Source organism: Bufo bufo, chromosome 4, assembly GCF_905171765.1.
Source record: "Bufo bufo chromosome 4, aBufBuf1.1, whole genome shotgun sequence".
NCBI lineage: Eukaryota > Metazoa > Chordata > Amphibia > Anura > Bufonidae > Bufo > Bufo bufo.
The window spans coordinates 430,773,133-430,794,736 of record NC_053392.1 but is presented as its reverse complement, the minus strand read 5'-3'; the positions used below and the strand labels follow the sequence as shown (position 1 = coordinate 430,794,736).

The 21,604-nt window shown below is 41.1% G+C and overlaps 1 protein-coding gene across 5 annotated transcripts in view; it reads left to right on the top strand.

Annotated features, from left to right (window-relative positions):
• WDR27 (WD repeat domain 27) overlaps window positions 1–21,604 on the top strand; it is a 696,346-nt gene that overhangs the window by 273,873 nt on the left and 400,869 nt on the right. For all 5 annotated transcript variants that reach the window (XM_040429334.1, XM_040429333.1, XM_040429335.1 and 2 more), the window contains one exon: window positions 12,964–13,097. In XM_040429334.1, coding sequence (XP_040285268.1) covers window positions 12,964–13,097 — 134 coding nt within the window. The remainder of the gene's footprint in view (window positions 1–12,963; window positions 13,098–21,604) is intronic.

Genomic DNA, 21,604 nt, shown 5'->3' with positions numbered 1-21,604 from the left:
CGGTGCTCCATTAGTCATGAACACTAGTACACAATAATAGAGCAGCTGAGCTAATCAGCCCACTGCTAATCTCCCCCAGCACAAGCCCATTGCGGGGAGAAACAAAGCATTGCATCCTGTTACTAAGGATGCTGTTGTGTCACCAGGGGGCGTGGCTCAGCAGCCGAGGCTGAGGATCGTGCTGCTGGAGCCTGCACAGGTACGTTTATCACAGCAATCTACCAGCATCATGGTATAGAGCTGGAGGAAATGAGCAGCTTGATATATATAGTACTTTGCAAAGATTTTAGGGAGGTGTGGAAATTAGTTTATTTTTAGCAATTGACAAAATGCAAATTGAATGAGCAAAAGAGAAATCTAATCAGTATTTGGTGTGTCCACTCTTTGCCTTCAAAAATAATCAACTCTTCTAGGTACACATTGCACAGTTTTTAAAGGAACTTTTCAAAAAGGTTGTCCCAGACAAGGAGAACTATTCACAGATCTATCTGCATGATGAATAATAATCTGCCTGTATTTGTCTGCATTGAGGACAACATTGTGTTTGTTGAAAAGTGCAGCAGATTAAAGACACACTGGGGGAGATTTATCAAACTGATGTAAAGTAGAACTGGTTTAGTTGCCCATAGCAACCAATCAGATCCCACCTTTCATTTTTCACAGCTCCTTTGGAAAATGAAAGGTAGGATCTGATTGGTTTCTATGGGCAATTAAAGGGGTTCTCCGGGCTAACCCTAAATTTGGGGCATAATTCTAACCTGTGGAGGGAAGAATGTTGGTCTGGTACTTACCTTCCACAGCGCAACCCTTTCCAAGATTCGCCTCCCGGTCACATGGCTGCTCCTGTCGGGCTTTCTGGTCTTCCGGTAAGTCTCAGTCTTCTTCTCTTCCTGTCTTCTCTTCCTTTCTTGAGCAGGAGACGCATCGTCATGAATGACGTCACTGCCTCCTGCTAAAGAAAGCTCCGGCCGGCCGTTTTCACTCACCGCGCATGCACACTAGCATTCAGCTAGTGCGCCTGTGCGGGATTGCCGGCTGCTCTCTGTAGTGTACAGACTTCTATGTGAAGCCTGTACTGACTCCTGCACAGCGCGATGTAAGAGCTATGCACGAGTGACAGCATAGTGATCAGCCACAGTGGCTGATTGCTATGCTGTGGATCTCACTGGGGGCACTGACTGACACTGTGGATGGCACATTGGGGCAGTGTAAATGGCACATGGAGGCACTGGATTTCACTGGGGCACTGTGGATGGCACATGGGGCAATTTGGATGGCAATTAGGGCAATGGGAGCACTATTGATGTCACTGGGGCCATGTGGATGGCACATAGGGTCACTGGATGTCACTTGGGCACTGTGGATGGCACATGGGGCACAGTGGATGACACATGGGGCACTGTGGATGGCACATGGGGCACAGTGGATGACACATGGGGCACAGTGGATGACACATGGGGCACAGTGGATGACACATGGGGCACTGTGGATGGCACATGGGGCACACTGGATGGCACGTGGGGCACTGTGGATAGCACATGGAGCACTGGGTGGCACATGAGGCACTGTGAATGGCACGGAGGGCACTGGATGGCACTCAGAGCATTGTGGATGGCACATGGGGTACGGTGGATTTCATTGTTATGGGGCACTCTAGATGTCACTGTTATGGGGGCGCTCCTAATAGGAGACAGAGTGAGAAGTAGATTCCTGTCTGGGTGTATGCTGCAGGCAGAGCGGTGGGGTGGGGGTGGGGGGGTGGGCATGGCCAGCCTGTGACTCATCACTGTGCAGTGCAGCCAGAATTGTGTATCAATAAAGTTATGTATTCAACAAAACAAGAAGGGGAGAAAGTAAACAGATCTGCCAGGATAATCTATAGTTTTGCAGGAGGGAAAGAAAGCTCAGACATGAAAAACAGGTATTGGGGGCATATGTATGGAAGGTGAGGGGTGTTAGGAGCATAGAAAAAGAAGTTTGATTTTGGGACCGGACAACCTCTTATTTCACCTTAAGGACCAGTCCATTTTTTGCAAATCTGACCAGTGTCACTTTAAGTGGTGATAAAACGCTTTTACTTATCCAGGCCATTCTGAGATTGTTTTTTTCGTCACATATTGTACTTCATGACACTGGTGAAATGGAGTAAAAAAAAAAGCATTTTTATAATACATAGTAAGTAATACCTACAAAAATAGTAATTACTTTACATTCCCCATATGTCTACTTCATGTTAGAATCATTTTGGGAATGACATTTTATTCTTGGGTGACGTTGCAAGGCTTAGAAGTTTAGAAGTAAATCTTAAAATTTCTCAGAAATTTTCAAAAACCAACTTTTTAAGGACCACTTCAGGTCTGAAGTCACTTTATGAGGCTTACATAATAGAAACCACCCAAAAATGACCCCATTCTAGAAACTACACCCCTCATGGTATTCAAAACTGATTTTACAAACGTCGTTAACCCTTTAGGTGTTACACAAGAATGAATGGAAAATAGAGATACAATTTCAAAATTTCACTTTTTTGGCAGATTTTCCATTTTAATATTTTTTTTCCAGTTACAAAGCAAGGATTAACAGCCAAACAAAACTCAATATTTATGGCCCTGATTCTGCAGTTTACAGAAACACCCCATATGTGGTCGTAAACGGCTGTCCGGGCACACGGCAGGGCGCAGAAGGAAAGGAATGCCATACGGTTTTTGGAAGGCAGATTTAGCTGGACTGGTTTTTTGACACCATGTCCCATTTGAAGCCCCCACTGATGCCCCCTAGGGTAGAAACTCCAAAAAGTGACCCCAATTTATAAACTACGGGATAGGGTAGAAGTTTTGTTTGTACTAGTTTAGGGTACATATGATTTTTGGTTGCTCTATATTACACTTTTTGTGAGGCAAGGTAACAAGAAATAGCTGTTTTGGCACCGTTTTTTTATTTTTATTTACAAAATTCATCTGACAGGTTAGATCATGTTGTATTTTTATAGAGCAGGTCGTCACAGACGTGACAATACCTAATATGCATACAATTTTTTTTATTTATGTAAGTTTTACACAATGATTTCATTTTTGAAACAAAAAAAATCATGTTTTATTGTCTCCATAGTCTGAGAGCCATAGTTTTTTCAGTTTTTGGGTGATTATCTTGGGTATGGTCTCATTTTTTGCGGGATAAGATGACGGTTTGATTGGCACTATTTTGGGGTGAATATGACTTTTTCATCGCTTGCTATTACACTTTTTGTGATGTAAGATGACAAAAATTGGCCTTCTTTACACCGTTTTTTTTTTCTTTTTACGGTGTTTACCTGAGGGGTTTGTTCATGTGATATTTTTATAGAGTAGGTTATTACGGACGCGGCGATACCTATTATGTATACTTTTTTTTATTTATGTAAGTTTTACACAATAACAGCTTTTATTAAACAAAAAAAATGATGTTTTAGTGTCTCCATATTCATTTCTGAGCCATATTTTTTTTTTTTTTGGGCGATTGTCTTAGGTAGGGTCTCATTTCTTGAGGTGACGGTTAGATTGGTACTAATTTGGTGGGCATACGCCTTTTTTGATTGCTTACTGTTGTACTTTTTGTGATGTAATCACCTTACATCACCTTACATGGTGTTCATCTGAGGGATTAGGTCATGTGATATGTTTATAGAGCCGGTCCATATGGACGCGGCAATACCTAATGTGTCAACTTTTTTTTTCTTCCTATTTTTTACCAATTTTTTTAACTTTATTTGGGGAAAATTACGTTTTTGTTTATTTTTACTTTCAATTTTTAATTTTTGGGGGAGAAAACTTTATTTTTTCAACTTTTTTTTTTACTTTATTTTTTTGTCCCACTTTGGGACTTCAACTTTTGGGGGTCTAATCCCTTTTACAATGCATTCCAATACTTCTGTATTGGAATGCATTGGCTGTATGAGTAATACTGTGTGTATTACTCATACAGCTTCCGGCTAGGGGCTGGATCTCACAGGCCCGTCACCGGAAGGCAGCGCAGATGCCTTCCTTAGGCATCGTGCTGTCTTCCATGCCATCGGGTCCCCCCTACAGCCGCATGGGGACCCGATGGCACCGCTGCCCGCCGGATAAGATAAAACCGCAAACCGCAGGTCTGAATTGACCTGCGGTTTGCAGCGATCTTCGACGCGGGGGGGGTCACGGGACCCCCCCCCCCTCGCATTTAGCCAAGGTGCCTGCTCAATGATTTAGCCAAGGTGCCTGCTCACCGAGCGGCAGTGATCGGAAATACACAGGGCATACAGGTACTCCCTGTGTCCTTAAGTACAAGGACTTAAGGGCGTACCTGTACGCCCTGTGTCCGGAAGAGGTTAAGCCAGTTCTACTTTACACCAGTTTGATAAATCACCCCCCATTATGCTTACTTCCCCTCAAAATTGGAAGATGTCCTCCAGCACCATCAGCTCAGAACTGCCAGAAACCAGTTGGACTCACCTATCTACTGTTTGGAAGAGCCTGGCCAGAAGTGGTCTTCATGGAAGAATTGCGACCAAAAAGCCATACCTTTGACGTGGAAAAAAGGCCAAACAATACATAGGAACTAGAGTGTGGAAAAATGGCAGCAGGTGCTCTGGACTGTTTAAATATAAGGCTGTAAAAGAAGACAGTTTGTTCGCCAAATGATTGGAGAGCAGAACAAAAAGGAATGACTGCAGGTTAGGTCACCATCAGAGCTGTACTGCAGTCAGGGGCCCAGTGCTGTGAATATTAATAAAGCCGTTCTAATTAGGATTATGTTTTGTGATATTTTATACTAATTATATTACAAAAACTGTAATGGTTTTTGCTACATTACTTTTTTTAAGTAACGATAGCTTTGCAGAATATTGTAACTTTTACCATAAAAAGAAAAGCTGGAAACAAAAGAACAGAGCAGTGCTACAGATGAATGGAAAGTCTACTTGATGAGAAGTTCAGGGGTTCAAATCCCACCTGTAAAATAATTGTTTTACTAAAATTTAGGGCGGAAATAGCCTTTTTTTTTATGGTAAAAGTCACATTGTTCTGCAAAGTTAATGTTACTAAAAAAAAATTGAGTAAAATCTATTAAAACAAATGCATTTATGTAACATACTTACTATTAAATATTACAAAACAATATTTAGTATCCCTGTAATAAAAATAAGCAGTACAACATAGTCAACACGCTATTTATGGTGATCAGTAATCAGCTTAACCACCTCCGGACCGCCTAACGCACGGATGCGTCCGGAAGGTGGTTGATTCCTTCCTCCTGGACGCATCCGTGCGTCATCTCGCGAGACGCGAGATTTCGGTCAGAGCCGGCCCGCACATGCGCATCGCGGGCCGGCAAAAGTTAAAGGAGTATTTCGTCAGCAACCTGCCAGCCAATGATCGTGGCTGGCAGGTTGCTGATTTTTAATAAATCGAATCACAAGCCATATAACAGATCATATTAGTAAATATGATCTGTTATATGGCTTGTCTGCTCCTCTGCTGGTCCTTTTCGTCGGTTGGATTCAGCAGAGAAGCAGGCTTCACAGTGAGTAGCACCAACACTACACTTTAGCCCCAGATCACCCCCTGCACCCCAATTAACCCTTTGATCACCCCTGTCAATCACTAGTGAAAGGAAAAAAGTGATCAGTGTAAACTGTCATTTATTTTTTTTCACTGGTATTGACTGTTAGGTTTTAGGGATAGTTTAGGCCCCTTGGTTAGGTAGTTTAGGGATCAGTTAGCGCCCAGCCCACTGCACCGCAGTCCCTTATTCGCTGATTAGCGTATAGCTAATCAGCATTTGTACTTTTATAGTATCTGTAAGTGATCAAAACTGATCACGGTCAGATCTATAATAGTATTAGTGTCACTTTAGTTCGCCCTCCACCCAAAACGCAGTGTTTGCCCGATCAGGCCTGATCGGTCGCCCACACGTGCGTTCACCCACGCCCGCCCCACCGCAGTGACAAAATTTTTATTTATTTTTATCACTGCACATTCACTTTACACGTGCTGCGGCGATAAAAAAAATCAGTTTTGATATTTTTTATCAACCGCAGCGGCCTCCGGTATTTCGCTAGCCTCCCATTTGTAAGACAGGCTTGCTTTTTTTCTTGGGTAGTCTCAGGGAATACCCCTAAATTTAGTTGCCCAAATGTCAAACAGGGGGTATTCTTTTGAAGAGGCCTACAGGATTCTGACCCAGTCGGATGAGGAGTGGGAACCCTCATCTGATGAATCTAGCGGGTCAGAATATGAACCTGTAGAAAGCAGTGGCTCTCTGACCCAAAGTTCGGACGAGGAGGCTGAGGTCCCTGATAGCACCAGGCGTACCCGGCCCCGTGTCGCTAGACCACAGGTTGCGCAGGATCCGCTTCAAGAGCAGCAGAGTGGGGCTGGCGCTGTCGGATTACGTGGTGAGGCATACACCAGCAGCGCAGCCCTTCCTGGACCTAGTACCAGCACTGCCGTACAACATGGTGAAGTAGCGAGCACCAGAAGGGCAGTTGAAGCTGGTACGGTGGCACGTGCAGTAGTTACCCCGTCGCAGCCACCGCAAAGACGGGCCCGTAGAGCCCCTAGAATCCCTGAGGTGCTGGCAAACCCTGATTGGCAGTCCCCAACTTCAGCCACACCTGTAGTTCCCCCTTTCACCGCCCAGTCTGGAGTTCGGGTTGAGACAGCTCAGATCGGTTCGGCCCTGGGATTTTTTGAGCTGTTCTTGACTGCGGAGCTCTTAGACTTAGTTGTGGCAGAAACAAATCGGTATGCCACACAATTTATAACTGCCAACCCAGGAAGCTTTTATGCCCAGCCTTTCCGGTGGAAACCAGCCCAAGTTTCCGAAATTAAAATTTTTCTGGGCCTTCTCCTCAACATGAGTCTAACTAAAAAGCATGAATTGCGGTCATATTGGTCCACGAACCCAATTCATCACATGCCCATGTTCTCTGCTGCTATGTCCAGGACACGATTTGAGACCATCCTGCATTTCCTGCATTTTAGCGACAACACCACCTCCCATCCCAGAGGCCACCCAGCTTTTGACCGGCTCCACAAAATTCGGCCCCTCATAGACCATTTCAACCAGAAATTTTCAGATTTGTATACCCCAGAGCAAAACATCTGCGTAGACGAGTCCCTAATACATTTTACCGGGCGCCTTGGCTTCAAACAATACATCCCAAGCAAGCGTGCCCGGTATGGGGTCAAATTGTATAAGCTCTGTGAAAGGGCCACAGGCTATACCCACAAATTTCATGTCTATAAGGGAAAAGATCAGACCCTGGAGCCGGTCGGTTGCCCTGACTACCTGGGGAGCAGTGGGAAGACAGTCTGGGACTTGGTGTCACCCTTATTTGGCAAGGGGTACCATCTTTATGTGGACAATTTCTACACAAGTGTGGCCCTCTTTAGGCATTTGTTTCTAGAACAGATTGGCGCCTGTGGCATCGCGCGAACTAGTCGCGCGGGCTTCCCCCAACGGCTCGTTACCACCCATCTTGCAAGGGGGGAGAGGGCTGCCTTGTGTAACGAAGAACTGCTCGCGGTGAAATGGAGAGACAAGCGTGATGTTTACATGCTCTCCTCCATTCACGCAGACACGACAATCCAAATTGAGCGAGCAACCCGTGTCATTGAAAAGCCCCTCTCAGTCCACGACTATAACCTTCACATGGGAGGGGTGGACTTCAATGACCAGATGTTGTCTCCGTATTTAGTGTCCCTCAGAACCAGACGCTGGTATAAGAAGGTGTCTGTATATTTGATTCAATTGGCTCTGTATAATAGTTTTGTTCTCTACAGTAAGGCTGGGAGAACACGATCCTTCCTCAAATTTCAGGAAGAGATCATCGAGAACCTCCTGTACCCAGGAGGTTCCGTGGCCCCATCCACCAGTGTAGTTAGCCATCTACACGAGCGACATTTCCCCAATGTCGTTGCCTGTACCTCAACCCAACCGTCACCCCGAAAAAGATGTCGTGTCTGAAGCAGGAGTGGAATAAGGCGTGACACCCGCTATTTCTGTCCTGACTGTCCTGACCCCCCTGCCCTATGCTTAGGGGAGTGTTTCCGGAAGTACCACACACAGGTACACCTAGCATAGGGATCACATCTCACCAGGACAGGCACACAGGGCTATTAGGGCCCATTCACTCACAGCTGCTGCAAACGTCTCCTTTCACCTGGGACAAAGTGCATAACGCACTTCGCCACAATCTTTGGGCGATTTGCGCTTTGCACATTGACCCATGGGGAAGGAGAGGTTTGTTCTATAAAGGTAAAAAAAAACAAAAAAAAACACCAGTAAGCAAAAAGGTTAATGTTCAGTTCAAAAAGTTAAAGTTTATATGTTCTGTTCCAAAGTTAATAAAATGATTGCGTTGCGGCCTGGTTTTTTCTTTTTTTTTTTTTTTTTTTTTACCTTCCAGGTGGACCAACCGATCGACTAGCTGCAGCACTGATGTGCATTCTGACAGAAGCATTGCGCTGCTGTCAGATTACACGCAAGTCGGTGTATGCGGCGCTGCAAGACGAGATTTCTCCTCTGCAGTAAAAGATACGTTTGCCGAGGCATATGAGCTGAGGAAGAAATATCTTGGCCAAAGACAACTTTTCCCATTTTTTTATACAAAGTTGGCTTTTGACCAAGATATTTATCTCACCCAGCATGGGTATATGTAAAATGACACCCCAAAACACATTGCCCAACTTCTCCTGAGTACGGAGATACCAGATGTGTGACACTTTTTTGCAGCCTAGGTGGGCAAAGGGGCCCACATTCCAAAGAGCACCTTTCGGATTTCACCGGCCATTTTTTACAGATTTTGATTTCAAACTACTTACCACACATTTGGGCCCCTAGAATGCCAGGGCAGTATAACTACCCCACAAGTGACCCCATTTTGGAAAGAAGACACCCCAAGGTATTCGCTGATGGGCATAGTGAGTTCATAGAAGTTTTTATTTTTTGTCACAAGTAAGTGGAATATGAGACTTTGTAAGAAAAAAAAAAAAAAATCATCAATTTCCACTAACTTGTGACAAAAAATAAAAAGTTCTATGAACTCACTATGCCCATCAGCGAATACCTTAGGGTGTCTACTTTCCGAAATGGGGTCATTTGTGGGGTGTTTGTACTGTCTGGGCATTGTAGAACCTCAGGAAACATGACAGGTGCTCAGAAAGTCAGAGCTGCTTCAAAATGCGGAAATTCACATTTTTGTACCATAGTTTGTAAACGCTATAACTTTTACCCAAACCATTTTTTTTTTTACCCAAACATTTTTTTTTTTTAAGACATGTAGAACAATAAATTTAGAGAAAAATTTATATATGGATGTCGCGGATCGCTAGTGTCTGACAGCTAATTATGTGAAACGAAGTGATAGAAACCCTTTAAGAACCATGTTCAGTGTAAAGAACAAGGAGTACTAGAAGTGACAATATGGCCCTCACAACATCATCAAGTCTGTCTGGGATTACAGGAGGAGACTTTTGGATTTGAGCAAGTTTACATCCACCGAAGATTTGTGGTTAGTTCTCCAGCATGTTTGGAACAACATCCCTGCGACTTTCTTCAAAACCTGTTGCCTATTGTGCCTGGAAGAATTAGTACTGTTTTGAAGGTAAACGGTGGTCACACCAAATACTAATTAGATTTAGATTTCCCTTTTGTTCATTCACTTTGCAGTTTTTTAATTGATAAAATGAACGATCAACATCTCTATTTTTGACAGCCTTCTTACTATGCAGCATTTTTCCACACCTGCCTAAAACCTTTGCACAGTACTGTAGACTTATGGGAAAGTCATCAGTACATCTTATTTATTGATCGAAATCCTTGCTCTTTCCATGATTAAGAGTCCAGTGGGTGGGCCCCTGCTCCCTCCATATGCATGCTCTGAATAATGTCAGTCACTTGGCTACAACATCCCACTGGACTCCTGTTCATGGAAGAGCAGGGATTTTTTTCAATATTTTACTAGATATACTAATTGATTTCCCACTAACATTTATATCAAATTGTTCAGCTCCTCCTGCTCTGTAAAATGATGATGATACATTAAAAAGTATTTCTATGATGGCAGGTTTCCTTCAATGCATTTTGCATATCTTACTCCAGTGCACTTTTGATAAAGGAAACTGTCACCAATATATGTTGTGATCAATCTTTCTTACAGTACCTTACATGCCGATGCACACTGGTCAGAATATTTGAATGGTCTTTGTTCTGTCTATCGGTGGCCTCAATGTAGACAAAATGGACATTTTATTTTGAGGGCGGTTCTGTTGAACCTTGTTGCTTCCAAGTCTCAGCCCTTCACTGATGGCCGCGTCCCCACCACTTTGATTGACAGGGCCAGACAGTGAAGATGTAGTCCTGAAGTCTCGCAGGAGTGTGTTTGGAGCACATGCTGTACAGGGATGCAGAACACCAGGCACTACATCCTGTTGATGTGTGCGCCAAACATGCCCCCTCGAGACTTCAGGGACAGGCGTTTGCAGGGACGGACTGGGAACTTAAAGTGGCCCTGGAGAAAATATGAAAAGTGGCCCCGTTTGGAATAGTTGGGTCCAAATTGATGGAAGGCAGGGCTATTAATACTATATTCTGACACATTATACCACCCCAAACAGAGCCAAATACGACAGTCCATCACAAAATACTGCCAGCAGCACAAAATACACTCCAAGCCGTTTAACCTATCAGATTTCCTCCAGTGGGCACTTTACGAAATCAATTGCTTGACGTAGCAGCCAGGGGCATTCTGAAGGGCCCCAGGCCCGTCATGTCCTAGCTACCTGCAACAGAATTTATTACCATGCCTGTCAGAATAACTATGCACTGGAATACAGGAGTACTACAGTGCATAGTACTAGTGTTCAATAGATTGCACGTTCAAGTACCCTAAGAGGACTGAAAAAAGTATAAAAAATGAAAGTACAATAAAGTTTTAAAAATGCTAAAGAACATAAATATAAAAAAATAAAATAAAAAATTATGAAAAGGTCCCATGTATCCCCAAATGGTATCAAGAAAGTGTATACCGCTGGTCCTGCAAAACATGAGCCTTCATACCGCTCCATTGGCAGAAAAATAAAAAGGCTATAGGTGTCAGAATATGGAGACGCAGAGCAATCTTTTTTTTACATTTTTTTAAATAGTAAAACATAAAAAAAACATAAATTTGAAGCTCTGTGATTGTACTGACTTGCAGAATACATTTAAAATGCAGAGATCAAAAAATATAAAAGGAAAATAAATTAAATCAGAGCCTTAAAGAAGCACTCCCAAAAAAATGTTTTTTCTCTGGGCTGTTACAAAAGTACATCATGTAAATTGTAGTGAAGGTACTCTTCTTACTGGTTACTGTATTTGTGAGTTATCAGCTCTCTTCTTGCCCTCAGCTTTGTAATGTGATCGACACTCTGATCTCCAACCAACTCAGCGCCTTATGTGTGGACAGGAAGTCAGTTACTTCTCTATTCATTCCTATGAGATTGACATTGAGGCTCACATAGGAATACATAGAGGAACTGACTTCCTGTCCACGCATAAGATGCTGTGTAAGTTGAAGAGTCAGTGTGTCGGTCACATGACACAGCTGAGGATTAGAGGAAGTGGATAACTAACAAATACAGCCACAAGTAACCGGAATACCTTCACTACAATTTACATCATGTACCATTCTAATGGGCCAGACACTAAAAATATTTGTGGGAGTGATTTTTTGATAACTAGCTAGCCCATATCCTTAATAGGTTAGAGGGAATCTGTCTCCAGGAAATTCAATGTTAAATCAGGAACAATGTTTTGTAGGGCTAGCTCTCTTGAATGTAAGATACATTTCATAAGCAATCTGTTGCTTCATTCTGGAGAAAAAGTACTTTTAATCCATATGCAAATGAGCAGTCAAGTCCACTGTGGAAACAGGCCCAAGCCACACTGTGCACTTTTGCTCCTCCTGCTTCCTTTCCCAGCCGCTCCCTCTCCTTCTTGATTGACAGGTAGAGGTTCCTACATAGTCATCTCACCTGGCCATTTTAATCAGGAAAGGAGAAGGGAGGGTGGAACTGCCAGGGGAAGTAGGAGGATCAATGATGCATATATTTGCTTGGGCCTACCCTTGGTCATTAAACTGCTCAAAAGAGTCCTTTTTCCTCCAGAATGAAGCAATAGATTGCTAAGTGTAAGGTATTAGTACATTCAACTGAGCCAGCTATACCAGTCATGGTGCCTAGTTTACAAGTGAATTTTCTGGTGACCCCCTTTTAAGCCTTTATTGCAATAGCTTGCCATGTGACATTCCAAACAGAGAATCTAACTATAAACTGAAACTTTCTCATCTGTCAGTAATTTAGAATGTCTTGTAGAAAATCTTATTGAAGAGATGGTACCATAATATCTACGTAACCCCTGTCCACTCTGCTATCTCTGGCAGTCCCATCCAGAATAAATAGTTGCATTATACGTTTGCATAGATCTCCTATTCTTGTGATCAGTGGGGATCCTTGTAGATGGTCCCCCACCAATCAGATGCTTACCTCCTATTCTGTTGATAGGGGCTACATTTTTTTAATCCTAGCATGAGCTGTTTAAAAGTTAACATATGTTTTAAATTAAGCATTAATATTGAAGTTGTACTCTTAACCTCTTTACGCTGAGTATCGGATGTATCCATTCCAAGCGGGCATTTAAACCCTCTCAGTGAAGGATATATCTGCCACTGTTATCTTCTAGGTATTTCCTGTTTTCGATAGTGGAACCATTTTGAGGCTAGCAACTACAGGCCTAACAATTCAGGCAGGAAAAATGGGGTTGACAAAACTGTTTCACATGTCAGTTTTGATCTACTTTGCACTAGATTGAGCCACCCCTGAATTATTATTATTATATCAAACATTCTTATTTAGACATTAACCTGTCTTTTCATCCCACATTGTATTCTTCTCTGCTTCATTTTAGGGGAAAGAAATATTCTCCAAGCCTGCTCGTTTTCCTCAGTTTTATTACATGGACAGGTTTATTTTGCTGTCATCTGGAGCTGAGATTCAGTTAATGAGATATTATCTGGATGAAAGCAAGGATGAAATAAAGAGGTAATTGAATTTATAATTAAATAGGTATTCCCGTTATAATAAGTGATGAGATTTTACTAGGGTGTGCCATTACTCCACAGTGTTTGGTCGAGTTTTAGCTGCCTGGATTACTGCTGCCCCTCAGACTAAAGGTACGGTATTACTAGTTAAATGAGGTGGCCGAATATTAACTGATTATTAATATACCAAATATTTTGCTCCATAAGACGCACTATGTGGAGGGAAAATAGCTGTGCATCCTATGAAGTGAATATTGATTAATGCTTCTATAATTATTCATCATTAGTTAGTAGATCCAGGGAGCAGTAAATATAGTGCTCCTGGTGCTGGCTTTACTCACCGCTCCCTGCCAGCGCTGCACTGAGCAGGACGTGCTGCGTGTAAGCACACACTATGACCTGACACAATGCAATGCAGCTCATCAGGAAGAGGTTACTGGCTCTCTGGAGTAGCGATGCTGTCTGGAGCAGGAGAGGTAAGTTCTTTTATTTTATGTGTGATCTGAGGTCTGATGAAGAATGGCAGTCTGATCTGAAGTCTGATGAGGACTGGGGGTCTTATCTGAGGTCTGATAAAGATTGGGGTTCTGATGAAGGTTGGGAGTCTGATCCGAGGTCTGATGAGAATTGGTCTAATATGGGGGTCTGATGAAGATTGGAGGTGTAATCTGAGGTCTGATGAAAAATATATATTTTTTCATCCTCTAAAACCTAGGTGTGTCATATGGTCAGATGCGTGTTATAGAGCAAAAAATACTAAATGCTCTAGATGAAAGATATTTACTTTAGTTCATTATAATCTGTGTTCAGTCATAGGTGTTGTAGAAATTTGCTTGCATCAAGCACATCTATCAAGCTCTTTTGTGTAAGGAAAGGTAAACCTCTTCAAGACTCAGACACGGTGCTTCATTGTAGACTTCTGTTGAGCACTGCCCCCTCCTCCTGCCCAGTCTCTTCACTTTTATTTCTTAGCCACAAAAGGGTGTAACAATAGAAAGGGGCAGTCCTCTCAGGCTGTAGCGCTGTCCAATCGCAGTGCAGATCTCACAGTCTGGGAGAAGGAACGCCCAGGGTCAAACCGGGCAGACTCCGCCTAGTCGAACCAATTCAGTGAAGATACCGGAGGACACAGCAGGCGAACGGAGTGGCGCCCAGGGATAATAGTAAGTGCAGTGAGATCCCTCTATGTAGCCTGATAATTATCTTACAATGTTTGGACCGATGAAAGGTCCTCTTTAGGCAGAAAGAACACATTGTGTCTGATTTCCCTTTTTTTATATTAATCATGGGATTACCCCTTTAAGACCTGTGACCCATTCACTTGAATAGAGCTTTGCTGTATCGGTCCCTTTGTTCCCATGATCAGACTTGGTTATCACAGAAGTTGGATCTCCACAGATCATAATGATACAGCATATCAATGAAATTCTAACATTATTATAAGATGGGAATACCAATGTACAGTAAATAATTCATGCTAGAGCAATGATACAATATAGTAAGAACCCTGGCACTCGCACTATTATGCTGGCATACAGATACAAGGGTTTGTCTCTGCCTTTCGTGAGTCTTTGTCAACTGTAGTATATATGACTAGGTTCAGGATGAGACCAAATTTATCTGTCTGCCATATAATTTGGAACCTCCACTCACAAGTGCAAGTCTACTGGCTGTGTGCTGACTGCTGAAAGCATCGAACAGGGCAGTAATACAGTACAATGTAATAAACTGCCCTTGAATCTCTACACACCTTCCATTTTCATAGAGGCAATATCAAATATCTCTGTGTAGTGGTAATGGAAAGCAGAAAAAAGAGGATTGACGGGCGCTGTCCAGATGAATTGCAAAACTTGGAAATTATTAAAACATGAAAAAAATAAAATAAATGACTAAATGCATGGTGTGACGCGTTTCGAAGGCGGTCTGCCTTCTTCCGCAGATACTCATGAAATAGCAGCAAAAGGGTAAATAGGTACGTGATCAGTAATACATAGAATTAAAATCTACTGGAGTTTACGAACACATATGGGATGCTTCCATATTTAGGAGAAAATGCTTAAAGGAAATCTGTCACCAGGATAATTGCTATTGAAGTAAAGCCATGGCCTAATAGCACTTAGTACCTGATTTCCAGATGTGCCTTTGTTCCAGAATCAGATGGGAAATCCAGTTTATTTGCTATGCAAATGATCCCGTAAGGCGCCCATAGTGGCGTCACTCTTGCAGGAAGGAGCCCAGGCACACTTCCTGCTAGTGCCCAATCCCGCCCTCATGCTGGGAGCAGGGAAAAGGGGGGCAGAGTTATGGTTTGAATGTGATGTAGGAGGGGTGGGTGGACACATTGTGGCAGGAGGTGTTTAAAAATTATACAATGTGATTTTCTGGATTTTTTGGGATTCTGTCTCATAGTTGAAGTGTACCTATGATTAAAATTACAGACCTCTCCATTCTTTGTAGGAGGGAAAACTTGCAAAATCGCCAGCCAGTGTCAAACACTTATTTTCCCCACTGTACTGTATATATTCTGTGTTCTTGTTCCGAGGCGTGTGCCTGTGCAGTTGCCTGTTGCTTTGGGTTCTGTTTGTCTGTCTGTGTGCCAGCTTCTGTCTGTCTGCCTGTGTTCCTGAAGCCTGTATGCCTGAGTTCCTGAAGTCTGTCCGTCTGTCTGTGCTCCTAGTTCTGCTTTATGCCTGTATTCTGTATTTGCTTTGGAATTGCATGTACTCTCCCTGATTCTATCTGTGTATATTGCCTGTTTCGGTGCTTTGCAATGGTGTTTTCTCATCTCTGTGGGTCAGCTGCCAACTACACCAGAATTTCTTCAAGAGGTAGCGCCCCTGTGGCTCCCCTGCAGCGAAGACCAGATCCATGTATAGGGGTTAGAGGGTGAAAACTAGGGGACCGCTAGGTCTGCGCTCTCTGGACAACTGGTTAGTTGACACAGTGGTTCCACAACCATTGTCCGTAACAACCAGAGTTTCGGATAGAAAACAAGTATGAATCTTTCCATAGGTACAACCCTTTTATGGCAAGCATTGAATATAGCAGCTACACTTTATAAATTCTTCTTTTATTCAGATTTAGTCTCGCAAGTAATTCTCTGCATTTCCAGAACATACATATAGTTTTTTTTAATGTTATAAATTATTGTGTTTTCTAGTTATTAAATGCATAGTGCATTGCATATTTACTGACAGAAATTTTAAAATGTTACGAATTTCAGTAATTGTATTATAATAAATATGGTTTAAGTTGTTTCTATGTAGCCTGATTACTTACAGAATGGTGAGAAAACGCCCAATGTTTCCATTTTACTACAGTAAATTTATTATTACTAAATTATTGGCCATTTATGAAGGAGTCGGAATGTTTTGATAAAATGCAGGAATCAGAATTTGGGTTTACTGACTCCACAGCTTAAAATCCACAAAGTGCACCTTCCCTTCTGAGGCCTGCTTTTGAGTCAAGTTGCACACTAGGGCCACATACTGTATGGGATATTTTTACAAACTGCAGAAACTTACAGGAAAAAAAATAGCTTCAAATGGAAAATCAGTAAAAAAAAAAATTTGATGTCACAGTCATTTTGCTTTTCCTCCTGTGTAAGCAAAGTTCCTCTATGCAGTTTTAAATTCTTGTACGGGCGCAGTGCCTAAAATGTAATTTGTGGGGTTTTTATTAAATAGGCCCTTCAAAGTCACTTCAGAACTGGATTAGTCCCTAAAAAAGTAACTTTGCGAAATTTTCTTGATGCTGTTAAAGTTATAAGCCTTCTAGCGTCCTAATTATTTTTTTTATAAAAGTACTGTATTTTTTTTAACTATAAGACACAATTTTTAGCAGTGCCAGGTTCCCTAAATGATCCGGCAGAGCGCTTACACTGCGCTCTGCTGGTTCAGTGAGAAAGCTGTGGTGTGTCTGCACACTTGTAACACTCTCTGCCCGACACCAATCTGTAGAGGCGGATTGGCCATTCACTCTACCAGGAAGATTCCCGGCCGCTTGCCTTTTACTGTGCAGTGGGCCAGCTGCACCCAGCCTCACTGTTCACACAGTTAAGGCATTCTCTTTGGCAGCACACTGCCCATACTCATCACAGACCCTCGATGGTGTCTGACACTTCGTTCTGTATGGTAATTAGAAAATCAGCAAGCCTTGTGTGCCCCGATGTGACATTGCTGTTCTCTGCCAGAACAGACTGTCTGAGACCTAAACACAATTATGAAAGAAGCCCACTTCTACTGAGATGAAAGCTCAGAACTGCAGCATGAAGTCACCAACCCATGATGATGTCACCAGTGGGCGGAGCCAGACAGGAATTACAGAAAAACAAGTTTTTATTAAAGGTGTATCCTATGTCCATATGTGTGTGTTGCAGGGCTGTGGGTGTGTGTGTGTGCATGTAGCAGAGATGATTGTGTATGTAGCAGTGCTGAGTTTGGTGTATGCATTTAGCAGACCTGTATGTGGATATGTAGCATAGTGTGTGTGTGTATGTAGCAGGACTGTGTTTTTGTGTACATTTAGTAGACCTTTCGTGTGCATGTAGCAGATAATTTTTTTTCATTTCCTGTTTAAATCTGGGGTGTGTCTTATAGTCTGAAAAATACGGTATGTTCGAAAAATTATGCTAACATAATGTAGACATATGGTACAAGTTATTAGTGTTTTGCGTGACATTGCCATCTATCATAAAAGTAGTTAAATTCAAATTTGGGGAATTGCTAACTTTACCAAATTTTCAATTTTCATTTTAGCTAAGACTATTTATGCATTTATGCTTTATCTTTTCCCATTATATAAGAAACAGGATTATTAAATATACCAGTTGGAACCTGTTTCCCTGGAACAAGTTCCTAATATGTGTTTTTTGTATATTTTAGGGTTTCAAATCAAATGTATAAAATGTGTTTCTCACATTTTTCTTTGTCAGCTATTCAGGAAGATATAATAATATGAAATGAATCCTTTGTAACCCCCTTAGCAGTGCCTATGCTAGATCTTTGTGTATTGATTTGGAACTAAATATCTTTAACAATCTCGCCCTACATATTGCCACCTCCCAGACTGTATATAATATAAGATTCAGACAATTCCTGTCATCGGTAAACTGCTTTGGGAATTTTACTGTTAGCTGGATTTCTCTTTAGTGTAGCAAAAATGTTTTTGCCTTGTGGTTTTGAATGAAATAAAAAAAACAACACAAATATTTCGCAAGTCCTGAAATTTGGGATTAAATAATCCCTTTTGGTTTAGGTTATCAAAAATTGCTTACCTACATTTTTTTCTTGGTTGTAATTTGAACATTTTATTGGCAGAGCAGTCGGAAGAGACTCTAAGCCCAGAACATTTTTTAGTGTGACGAAAGTGTTCTTTTCCGTGCACGCACATGGAAAGACATGGTTTCTTAGTACTTATTAGCATAAATAATCGTTTGCGGTTTATTTTGGCTGTAAATGCAGAAATTGCAAATCATAGTAAAACTGATTTAAACTGGAAATGAGTACACTTGTAGAATATTTTTTATTTCTTCCCCTCAATCTTCAAAATGCTGTATGGCTTGATAATTTCTTCATTACTTGCCATTGTATTTGAAGGAATTCTTTAACTGTCTGGATTAAATAGTATCAAGAAGAGACGCACTAATCTCCTATCTGTGCCGGATCTATCTACATGTATGGTTCTTGTACAATAACTAAATTTAAGAAGTAAAGAGATAAGCGGCGCACTCATATATGGGTAAAATCTGATCTAGTTTTTTTATAGGAATAATATATAGATAATAGTGTTGAGCGCGAATATTCGAATTGCGAATTTTTTTCTCGAATATCGCAATTTCGAGATTTCGCGAATATTTAGAATATCGTTCTATATATTCGCGAAATCGAATATTCTTTTTTTTTCTTTTTTTTTTTATTATATTTTTTTCTTTCCCACTTCCCTAAAGTTGTTCTTACCTGTCCTTTGGATTCCTGGCTTCCTGGCTGCTCCAGTCAGTGGCGTTTTCAACTTGCTGCTATATTCCATATTAGCTAAATTACAATCTAATCTATATGTGTATTTTACGAAATTTCGCAATAGTCGCAATTGCGATGCGAGTAATATAACACGAAATATTCGCATGAAGATTTCAACTTAGCACTGCTATACTCCATATTCTAGCCTAATATGGAATATAGCTGTGCTAAGTTAGCACTGCTATATTCCATATTAGGCTAGAATATGGAGTATAGCAGTGCTAAGTTGAAATCTTCATGCGAATATTTCGTGTTATAATAGTCGCATCGCAATTTCAACTTTTTCAAATGTTCTTAATATTGCTCTAACTTCGTCTTTTAGAAATTTCGTAATATTGCTCTAACTTCGTCTCTTAGAATATTACGAATATTCTAAAAGACGAAGTTAGAGCAATATTACGAAATTTCGTAAAATACACATATAGATTCTAATTTAGCTAATATAGTGCTATAATCCCTTTTTTTTCCTGTAATTTTTTTTTGCCTCTTCTGAACTTAAGTTTTGTAAAATATGTACACTATTATTAATTATTACTATAGCAGTATATTAGCTTAAATACAATCTATGTGTATTTTACGAAATTTCGTAATATTGCTCTAACTTCGTCTTTTAGAATATTACGAATATTCTAAAAGACGAAGTTAGAGCAATATTAAGAACATTTGCAAAAGTCGAAATTGCGATGCGAGTAATATAACACGAAATAGTCGCATGAAGATTTCAACTTAGCAGAGCTATATTCCATATTCTAGCCTAATATGGAATATAGCAGTGCTAACTTAGCACAGCTATATTCCATATTAGGCTAGAATATGGAATATAGCAGTGCTAAGTTTAAATCTTCATGCGACTATTTCGTGTTATATTACTCGCATCGCAATTTCGACTTTTGCAAATGTTCTTAATATTGCTCTAACTTCGTCTTTTAGAATATTCGTAATATTCTAAGAGACGAAGTTAGAGCAATATTACGAAATTTCGTAAAATACACATATTAGCCTAGCCATAGTCATTAGCATAGGAACGTTGCCTTATACTATCAAGATAAATTTTCGCAATATGCGAAAAAATAATTTCGCGATAATTGGAATAATTGCGAATATTCGATTTCGACGAATATAACACGAATATTCATGCGAATATTCGCGAAATATCGCGAAATCGAATATGGCACCTCCCGCTTCATCACTAATAGATAATAGGATATAGATAAAAATGCTGGTTAAGATATAGTTGTAAAATATGAGATGATTTTGATCAATAGTCCAAAATGAGAGTCAATAAAAATGTTCCTTGGAGTAAAAATAAAAATATAGAATAAAAAATAAATAAATAGCCACTTATGGTAAAAATGGTATTTAGTAGATAAAAAGTAGTCAATGAATGGAGTTCCACCGTGGGATAATCCTTCACAAGACAAGTGAAGATATGTGGTGATTAACCCTGATCTTGTATTAAACCAGGAACGGTCTTCCTTGATCTGGGGCTTCAGGATGTATGTATAGAAACATTATATATAAAGTCAAATGGCTGTAATGCTGCACGGTGCTGTGGGAAGAAAAGGTGCTCTGTGCCTAAGCGCGGCGTCCCGCGCTGTCTCCAGCTACAGAGATCATCAGTAAGTCTTACTGATGAAGGGAGAGTCTCCTGAAACGCCTCTAAGCAAAAGCCTATAGAGGATTGTCAAACACGAACTACGGTGTATCATCTCAACTACACCATAAGGAGCGCTCCGAAAAATATTGCAAAGATCGCGATCACGTGACCACCCGCGTCATACTACAGACGCGCGAACCACGGCCCGGGCGCCACGAGGAACGCCGAAGACTTCACCACCAGATCGCGTTGGACTTTGCAAATTCTTCCAGGAACAGCCGACCGTCATCGGAGGATCCGTTCCAGCAGTGCCGGTTGGTGGGTAAGTGATCTCTGTAGCCGGAGACAGCGCGGGATGCCGCTCTTAGGCACAGAGCACCTTTTCTTCCCACAGCACTGTGCAGCATTACAGCCATTTGACTTTATATATATTGTTTCTATACATACATCCTGAAGCCCCAGATCAAGGAAGACCGTTCCTGGTTTAATACAAGATCAGTGTTAATCACCGCATATCTTCACTTGTCTTGTGAAGGATTATCCCACGGTGGAACTCCATTCATTGACTACTTTTTATCTACTAAATACCATTTTCACCATAAGTGGCTATTTTATTTTATTTTATTTTTATTCTATATTTTTATTTTTACTCCAAGGAACATTTTTATTGACTCTCATTTTGGACTATTGATCAAATTCATCTCATATTTTACAACTATATCTTAACCAGCATTTTTATCTATATCCTATTATCTATATATTATTCCTATAAATAAACTAGGTCAGATTTTACCCATATATGAGTGTGCCTGCTTATCTCTTTACTTCTTATTTTCCACTATCCTGACTGGGTGAGTCAGATTTAGCAGTCTTGCACCTCTATCATTTGCTTGT